Source organism: Hibiscus syriacus, unplaced genomic scaffold, assembly GCF_006381635.1.
Source record: "Hibiscus syriacus cultivar Baekdansim isolate YM2019G1 unplaced genomic scaffold, ASM638163v2 tig00110472_pilon, whole genome shotgun sequence".
NCBI classification, from domain to species: Eukaryota; Viridiplantae; Streptophyta; class Magnoliopsida; order Malvales; family Malvaceae; genus Hibiscus; species Hibiscus syriacus.
This window is the reverse complement of record NW_024062752.1, coordinates 560,268-570,609: the sequence shown is the minus strand read 5'-3', so window position 1 is coordinate 570,609 and position 10,342 is coordinate 560,268. Positions and strand designations below refer to the sequence as shown.

The window sequence follows — 10,342 nt, the reverse complement described above, 5'->3', positions numbered from 1 at the left end:
TCTAGTTGCATTGAAGCACCAGGTTTAAGAGCATTTTGATAGTAGAAAGCAGTAAACTGGTATTGAAGAAACTTTCACAATGATTAATAATTCAGGTTTTGGGATCTAAATAAACTGTTCATGGGATTTTACGTTTGGTTGGAACATCATGATGGGTTTGTTCAGAGTTCATCATACGTAAATTCTTTAGTTTTTTTTATGGTTTAATCTCAATGTAAATAGAAAATTTTCCATAATTCAACCATATTATCTCACGCCTGCAATCCTAGAAACTAGTCCATCAGAAAATAATTTGCGTAAATCAAATGAAAACATTAAACCCAGAATAAAAAATCCGTATTTATTATCCAATGCTATGTTCATGTTCATTTAATTTCATTTCTACCCCAGAATCTTCAAACAAGTTATGCATCAACACTCGTATTAATATAACATTTTATGAACAATCAAAATCTAATAGTATTAGGACCAAAGCAGCTCAACTCCATGACTTTCTTCATTTTCACTTCAGATTTATTCATCAACGTACACGCAGCAGCAGCAGAAGAAGAAGAATAAAGGATCTTGGCCTGAGAATAAGCGGCAACATTGTTCCTCGCATGTTGATGAAGTGACCTAATCGAGTAATTCCACCTGCAGAATCCTTGGTCCTTAAGGGCCTCCACCGCTCCTATTGTTGCCGCCACAATCCAGGCTTTCCTTGCTGCTCCACTGCTCATTGTTTAAAATTTCCTTTTCCTGGGTATTGGATTCTTTGATTTTGAGTTGAGAGGAGAATAGTGTTGGGGTTTATTTTATAGACTGGAGAATCCCAAAACCAGTAGGCGGTTTTAGCAAGGTATGTGGAAACTAGCCCCTCCGTTTTTGGCGACGAAACTGTTTTCGATTTTTTAGTGACGCAAACAAAGAAATCCGACTGCTGGTTTCTGTTTTGGCAACAAAAGTTAGGTGCTATTTCATTTTAATCCCTCTATTTACAAAAATTTAGAAGTTAGACCACCTATTTTAATTAATTAAAATTTATAAAATTTGGAAAGCTAGTCTAATTGTGACCATTATACCAGTATATTATTAACCATATTTTTGATAATAACAAAACAATTATGAGATTTGCATTTAAGAGTAAAAAATTTAGTAAATTAAAAATTTTGAAGTCCATAGATGATCAGCAACGAAATTCTAATGGGTGGCGGTCATCGTGGCGATCGATGACGATGGTAAACAATAATAACGATAGATAAATAATTTAGATATTAAATTGGGTTTTTAAATAAATTCAAACGTGTTTACAATATTATACGGAATAGATTAGAAATTAGAAGAAAAGAGAGTGTCCAAAATTAGATTGAATTTCGTATGATAACCCCAATACAAATGAGCCAAATCTTATGAAATGTAAAAATTGAAAAGGTTAATAATTTACAGCAATCTAGATTCTAAAACCTAACAGTATTAGGGCCCCAAGAGCTCAAATCCAAGACTTTCTTCATATTCCTCTCGGCTTTCCTCTTCTTTTCCTCTATCAACTTGTTCGAAACAGCAGCAGCAGAAGAAGAAGAAAAGAAAGAAGATGTGAGATTGTTGTTGGCATGTTGATGAAGAGACCTAATGGTGTAGCTCCACCTGCAAATCCCTTGGTCTTTCAATGCCTCCACCGCCCCTATTGTACCTGCTTTCCTTCCTCCACTACTCATCTCTTTTTCTGAATTGGGTATTTCACGATTTGTTCAGAGATTGTGAGTTTTTGGTTGATTTTTGATGGTGAGATTAAATGTTGGGTTACTTTTATAGGATGGGAGTTCCCATGGTTTTGGGGGACAACCAGGGGGCTTATGCTTTCGTGTTTTTGGAGATTCTTTGGGGAAAATTGTAAAACTAATGGCTTCAACACGTGATTTGAAAGGGAATCCCTAAATATCTTCTACTAGTTGGTACAGTGAAATAATCATTAAATCTTTTAAATAAAATTATAAGATTAAATTTTAATATTTGTAAAGGAATTTAAAAAAAGTTAACGGGTCTCGTTAAAATATTTTCTATAACAAAAATAAAGATGTTAGACTTGTAAGGAAAAAATATCCAGCTAAATATGAAATTAAATAATCCTTACATTGTTTAATACATCCTAAAAAATTATCTCGAGATAAATCAAATAAAAAAAATAAAGAATTTGAAGTCCTAAGAGCCCAATTATCCCGAGGTCCTGATTGATTCGCACGGATGCCCTTAAACCGACGAAGACCCCGACTTGACCCAAATTTCTGAGTTAGAGAACCATTAACACGAATTAAAAATATCACCGATACCATACATCTCATAATCAAATGGACCCAGAAAGAAGCAAATCCCTAAACCTTCTAACTCGACAACTCAAATTTGGTTTCATCTCAATTAAAGAAAATAGGGATAATTTCGTTTATATTTGAAATCGTGTCTCGTCAAACCTGTAAATGGGGTCAAAGCTCTCACTTGCAATGTTTTTACTAATCAAATTCCAATTTTACTTAAAAAGGTCATTGAATTTCTTATCACTGAATCTAATAAGTATCAAAATAATAAATAATCCAAGTTTTGAATAAATATACTAAATTCGTATTTTTGTATATTAAAATTTGGCTAGTGGAGAACTGTTCAAGTAGTCTCAATAGTTAAAGAGAATATTCTTTTTCTTAGGGATCCTAAGTTTAAGCAACTACGCCTGTAACAGAGTAATATAAACTATAAATAGTTAAAAAAAAAATTCTGAACAAACATTATATTATAAACATTCAAATTATTTTTAAATTTTTTTGCTAGTGGTATGCAAATTATTTTTGTAAACTGTCGACAAAGATTTTATATTTGGAGTAAACAATTTTGCTCGACGTATACTTTTTTCCACTTTGCACCTTAAATTATTTCTGTTCCTTTAAATTACAATTTTCATTTTAGTTTACTCCAAAAATGTGATCAATAAGAGCATGATATATGAAATATATTATTGAATACCGATAATATTTGAGGCAAGTTGGGACAGAAATTATAGTTTAGGGGGTAAATTGGGATACAAAAATATTTAAAGTGTAAAGTGAGAAAATAGGTACACATACGCTTCAGGGGCTAAATTGTGAATTCAGCCTAAATTATAATAAACAATGAAGGTAAAGAAATGGGAAAATCCCAATAAAAAAAAATTGAGATTGGTTCTTGATATGGAGTATGAACCCTTCACACCCAATGTATGGCTGTGAAGTACTTCAATGAACCCTTCACGGAATCACAATGGATATACAGATTACAAATGCTTCGCAATTTACTATTTGCTCCACATTTTTTGGGGGGAAATTGTTAAAATTTTATCCACTATTAACTAAATCTACCAAGTTTATAGTACTCGGGATCAAACAAAGTCCATACATTTTCCATGGTCGATTAGCCTCTGAGAACATCAATCTCTTAGTTGATCTGATAAAACAATCTATTCTGAATGGCTAATATCAAACTCAGATATAGGAAGGAGTTTAACTGAGGTGAGCTATATCAAGTTCATCTGGGAATTTGAAACTGTCAGCTGCATCGAACTTTCGTTTCTCTTCGAAATCATTGCCAGTTTTTCCTTCGTCTGTACTATTGTTATCCTCGACGTAGCAAGCTGTCAGTGAAGAGGGATCGGACGCGCTCCGGGAGCGGCACGATGGGGTAGCAAGCATGCTTACTTGACCAAAGTGTGATATTTCCAAAACAACTGTGTCATCATCTGCTGGGAGAGGTTGTTTCCATGGTTCTCCATCTATCCCCATAAATGTGTGATTGGCTGCACCCTTTTTAAACTCGAAGCGGACCGCATTTGCCTGAAATTGCAGACCGAAACATCGGGATCGAAAGTAGAATATTAGAAGTGACAGTTAAAATGGTTTAACAGTTCTTTTCTCATAAAGTTGTGAAGAAGCTTCTACCTGTGCTAAACGATACCCATGTCCATTTGGAGCAAGCAAAACTAGCCCATGCAGAACATTTCTGAATCTGACTATCTCAATTAGGCCTTCATCTACAAAAGGAGGAGTCAATCCTCTCTGTAAAACCAAAATTCACAATCGAAACCTTTTCATTAGAAATCAGTTTGTAACATAAGGTAAAAAATTGAAGGGAGAATTCTAACAACCATAGAGAAATTTCTTCCTATATGGTGTTCCCCAAGGATTGAATCCACCAGAGAAGCTAGGCAAGTTGAGGCAGACAATAGATCCGATGCTGAGTTCGAAAGTAAGTGCAATTACGATGAGAAACCAAAGTGTTGTTTATATAATCATTAAAGATGTAATGAGGAAGAGGACTTCGACCTTCGAGGCATTTTGAGGTCTTCCCATTGGCCATGTTTCTTCAAAACCTTAACCTTTGTTATTTGAGCTATGCTCCTGTATTGACATCGATACATAGCTCAGGAGTCAGGAAAATAGACATCAAAGTTAAATGCTTAATAACCGGACAATGAACGCACTAAAACAAAGCAATGCATGGTGTCATTCAGAAGAAAGACGTCGTTGTAGACATGAGAGGAATTTATATTATCAAACATCTACAAGAAGACTCACGTTGGAGAAGGACGAAAAAGAGATCCGAAAAGCCATCCTTGAGTTCATCCAAGCTTTACGTAAGTACCCTGCTTCACCATAAAGAAAGACATGTAAATTGCAGAAACAATAAGGCATAAAAGGTACTGTACTTGTATAAACTTAACAAAAGATCCTGTAATATAGTAATATTGTTTGAACAAGTTCATTTTCAGAAATAATGCATAAAAGGTATTGTAATTAAACCACCTATAAAGCTATATCCGATTATTTCAGATTTAAACAACCTTCAACACACCCGAACAGATAAATTTATCTGATTAATTAACTGGTTTCTGAATTTTTCTGGGTGCAACTTCCTCTCAGAGTGAAATGCATATGATATTTGAGCATCCAATCCTGACCAGAACAAATCTTATTGGTGAATTGAAATGTTACCGCACCATGATCTCATTATTGCATTCAGAATAAAAGGTAACTTCACCAAGTTATTGACATTGAGATAACAAACTACTAACAATAATATGTAAAAGCAAAAGAGCTATTAGGCTTAGTCCCACTTCCATGGAAAAATCAGAATTAAGAATCTAAATAAGAAGACAGAAGAACTATAGTTGGTTCAATTAGGTGAGCAAAACACTCTCTCCCATTAGCACCTTAACTGTAAAAAGTGCTTCAAATGATCAATTGCACCGTATATATTGTGGGGAAAACAATTTCAATATAATTGACAGTTCAGGCAACCTGAGGCCATCAAGTCAGGGACAAAATTACATGTGGTGGATTATATCAGGTTAACTTGGAAAACTGCCGTCTTTAGACTCATAAGAGCTATGTTGATTCTTGAAGGCACTAACAGACTATTCCTATCACCAAGCCTAATCCAAAGAACTATGGTCTCCACTCGTGAGATGCATGAAGGAGTAATACAGAGGTATTTATCTTTGTATCTACATGCCTTAAACAAATAAGAAAATCGCCTTTTTTTTTCTAGAAAAAAATGTTGCGAATTGTGAAATTCTTGCACGGATTTATATTTCTTACCCATGCTGAAATAGTTCCAAAATCCTCCACGAAATGTGTGATAACCATCCTGAGAAGAGAGAACATCCGACAAAATTTTTCCAGTAAGCATAGAAAGCAATTCCAATTCATATGAAGCAACATTAAAGTGGAACCCAAACGTGTAAATGATCGTTTGAACTCCACATATTAGCAGCTTCTTGCAACTTTGACTTCTAATATAACTATTAGAAGAAGATAACATTTGTTTCATCTTGTCCACCTTCTTTCATAATGTCTAGAGAAGGAAGTAGGAAGTATATTAGAATTTAATGCTCTACTATTATTAGCTTTTGTTAAGAATCTGTTACGTTAGACGAAGATTTATTGAGAATTGATTAGTTTATTATAAACTCGTTAAAGAAATAATAAAACTGTAAAGAGAATAAGCTTCGTTCTATTAATCTCAATGGATAATATTATGTTTTCTTTATATATGTTGGTCTTATATTCTTACAATTACCAGTTTCATAGGTCTCACTTCAAATTTTATGTATAATGATTTTCGTGACGGCTTATACATTAGCTTATTTATATCCTGTAAATTGACAACTAGAGGTTACAACTTATATTGCATCAATTGTTTTGGGAAAAAACATATAAACTGACAAGTGACAAGTAGAGGATCGGGGAACATGATGAGATATAAACCTCATTTCAAGCGGCTATTAAGCAACAAAAAGATGCCTTTGAGGATTGCTCGTTTTAGAATTCCACCATCCACCAAATATCAGAGAAATCGAGAATAGTTCAAAGAAAAAAGGAAAACCAACAGATACAGAAGCAGTATTACATTACAACTGACCCTATGTAAAAACTTCACACCAATTACTGCAGTCGGAACATATAAAAAAAGGGAGAAGAAAAAGGGAAAGGAGTTCGAAAAGAAAACAGCAAAAAAGAACAGAAAACTGAAGCATTCGTTATCCAGTTTGTTTGAGAGATGCGATGAAATGCATGTAAAGAATGGGGTAATTCAAGAGGTCCAATACGATCACAAGAACCTTCCTTTGGGGTCCTCATTCGCATGATAATATGCCAGCTGAAATTTCATTGAATGGATTGTGGCATTAAGAATCTAAAGCAAAATTAAAGCTTTCAACACATAAGCAACTGAATTTCTTTTCCATTTTGACATGATAAAACTGAACCAGATCAAAAGGCAAGGAAAAGAAGAAATGCTAGTAAAAATAATACAATCATCACTTAAACTCGGTTCAACAAGAAATAAATCACTTCATCTAAAATAGCGAAAAGTTCTCGCAGACACTAACTTTCTTCATGTTAGGCTCAGAGTATGGCACACCACATCATATAGTATTTAAGCTACAGAGTACAATGAGAGTAGTCTAAAAACGGTAAGACCGTAAGAGCTTAGGGTGTGATCAAAAGCCATTAGGAAGATGGTTTGGTGGAAAATTTTGAGTGGTCAACTACATAGTTTAGGGAGATTGCACAAAAACAAGAATAAAGCTCATAATAACTAACAATTGCAGCAATAGAACAGCAATCTCCAGTAATCAAGTTCTGTGAACTACATGCATACCAATGTCAGCAAAAACTATCTCTTGCATTTAGTAGGAGGTTCAGAGTTTCAGACCTTCCTGAAACTTGAGAAAAAAAAGTATGATTTGCTATCAGGAAGTAAAAGATATGTAAATAGAAGCGTGTGCCCATGTTTATTGTTAGCTATAAATCAAAGAGACAGCTATTGAATAGTTATTACCTATCGATTTTCATTTCATTTGCATTCCTTACTTGTTCCAAGAATGAGAACACAAATTGTCTGTCTGTACCCGGATTTTTCCTTCCCTGCAAATTAACCGAACATAAGGTATGAAAATCTAACTCAATTGAACCAATTCTTCCAGTACAGTATGTCAATTGTGGAAGAAACATTCGGGAACAATACATACTAGGAATGATCACTAAAACTATTGCAATCACTTAATGTCATCCATTCTTTTAAGGGGATTGAAAGAAAGCTTGGCATCACTGACAACAATTAAGTGAACCAAATTAGCTGCATGAGTGTAAAATTTTCAGCTTGAAAAGATTATGCTCTGTAAATTTGTTGGTTTTTATGCCAATACGGCAACACCGATGGATGAGAGGTTGACAAGAACACATGGACAAAGGCAGAAAAGAAAACCGGCATTCTTGCCCATAGATAGGAGAGCTTCAAACAACTAGGAACAGTCGTGATTTACATGTCAAATGTCACCGTTAGAATTAAAGGAAACAGATAAAGAATAAAATATGCAAAACAGATGCGAATTACCCATTAATAAAATAAACTAGGTGAGTCAAGAACCATCATCCTACCCATCCAAAAGAAAAAAGCAGGTTGTTTCCGGTTCCTAGAGGCACTGTAGCCACTGGAGGTGGATGAGGCAGTTTAAGATCAGATATTACACCAAGAAGCCAGCCAGCTGTGCCATCGCCACCTGCAACCTAGCAAACAGACTAAGCAATTCAGATATCAACTGCGTCATGTACAAAATAGACACGCGCATATGCACATGTATGAATTTATGTATGAATATGGTGTCCATGTAAATTAGTACAGACAGACAAACCTGACAATAAACATAAACATTTACTTAAAATATAAACTCACTATTATTCTCAAGCTATTCCCAATAGCCGAAGCCAAAACATTTACTTATTTAGTAAGGTGTATACACCGTGATGTTGGCTGTAAATGAAGGATACGAGTATCATACCTACAACGGAAGATGTTGTGAGAAGTCACAAGGTTCAATGCAGAGCACACATGTACAATGACCTCCTTGACGTAAGACACATACATTTAGATTCGGATGACATATGCTCTTAAGTGAAGCTGTTGTGGAAAAAAATCCAAGAGTGCTCGTTTCTGTGTTAGTGGCATCCATTCAGAATAATTTTGGTTATATTCCGACTTATTACAAGGCATGAATGGCTAAACGGAAAGCAATGACCTTGTTGTATGGTGATTGGGATCAGTCATATAATGAGCTATCACGTCTGCTGCCAGCAATGGAAGTTTTCATCCATAGAACCATTGTTAGGTACTATACTCATCCTGCAGTCACACTTGAGGGAGATGTTATCCTTGAGAAGAGAATTTTTGGTGGCTTGTTCTGAACGTTTAAGCCAACTATCGAAGGGTTTAGATTTTGCAAACAAATGATTCAAGTCGATGACACTTTTTTGTATGGGCTCTACAAACACATCTTGATGATAGTCGTTGCACAAGATGGAGACATAAATATTTTCCCCATTGCCTTCGCCATTGTTAAAAATGAATCGAAGGAAACTTGGAATTTATTTCTCTCCAATATGTGTTCCCATGTTATCACTCAAGAAGGAGTTTGCATGGTCTCAGATCGATTGCCTGGGTTGTTAAGCACAATTGGTAGACCCGAAAATAGATGGATGTCACCACACGCATATCCTGTATATTGTATACGTCATATCGCGTAGAATGCAATGAAGAGGTTTAAATAGAAAAAGATCAAAAATGAGATTATCAACATGGGTATGTACCTTAGCATTTGTCATTAATTATTTCTGCTTCATTAATGTTTTTTTCAATAACATTTAATTTACTGCTTTTTAGGGTATGCTTTACTCCAACCAAACTTCCGTGCACAGATTGAAAATTGGAAAAGATATGGAGATGATGTGTATGAGTTCAGAGCTGAAATACCAAGGGAGAGATGATCACAAGCATATGATGTTGAGGGTCGATGTTACGGCCATATGACTACCAACCTTGCTGAATATATCAACTTAGTGCTAAAAGAGACTCGACATCTCCCAATAGCAAGTATTGTTAGGGAGACTTACTTTAGGTTGGGTAAAGTATGGACAGATAAAAGTGCACAAATTGATGCAATGATCAGTGATGAGAGAAATTGGACTCCAGATTTAGAGAAGGCAATGCAAAAGAATCAAACACACGTGACATCAATATTTGTCCACAATTTTCCCAGACTTGATTCTGATTTCGTTGTCCAAGCACTAGTTTGACCACATGAGGGAGGTAATTCTACAACATACACTAGTAATCTGAATAGAAGATGGTGTGATTGTGGTCAATTTCAAGCTTTTAGGTTCCCATGCGCTCACGTTGTTGTTGCATGTATGCACATCAATGTTGACCCATACTTATATGTTGATGATTGTTATAGCTTGCACATTATGCACAACATTTACATTTGACTTCAAATACCTCCCAAATGAAGCATATTGGCCTACATGTACAAAATATTATGTACTTAAAACCCCTAGTTCCAAACTATTAGTAAAATTTGTGTTTTCTTTTTCAAGGATCAAGAGTAACCTTTGGAAAACCCCTAGTTATTCAATGATTATCGGTACAACCTTTGTAATTTTTAAATAAATCTAGTCGTTTAAGACCGTTGGGCTGGACAGTATCGGTACTCCTCTTTATGATATCGAGACTACCGTGTAAAGTAGTATCGATACCCCATGAGTATCGATACCTATTTTCATTCTGGAATTTGACCCGTTTGGAAAATACTGGTGGTATCGATACTACCAACTAAGTATCGATACTTTTTATATCGGTACCAAATGACCAATATCGATACTGTTTTTTAATTGAAAATGGAGAAGACAAATTTGTAATTGACAATATAAATTTTAAATTTAAAACTTCATTAAAGTTTTTTAATTGAGAATTTACTCAAAATTAATCATCTTGATAACTATAACATCCC

The 10,342-nt window shown here is 34.8% G+C and overlaps 1 protein-coding gene and 1 pseudogene across 1 annotated transcript; both read right to left on the bottom strand.

Moving 5' to 3' along the window:
• Positions 1–348: 348 nt before the first annotated feature.
• Positions 349–882, bottom strand: LOC120127830. Its single transcript, XM_039145647.1, has one exon. The coding sequence runs from the start codon at positions 717–719 to the stop codon at positions 447–449; it is 273 nt and encodes a 90-aa protein (XP_039001578.1). The 5' UTR covers positions 720–882; the 3' UTR covers positions 349–446.
• Positions 883–3,483: 2,601 nt separating this feature from the next.
• LOC120127720 lies at positions 3,484–8,890 on the bottom strand (annotated as a pseudogene).
• Positions 8,891–10,342: the final 1,452 nt, after the last annotated feature.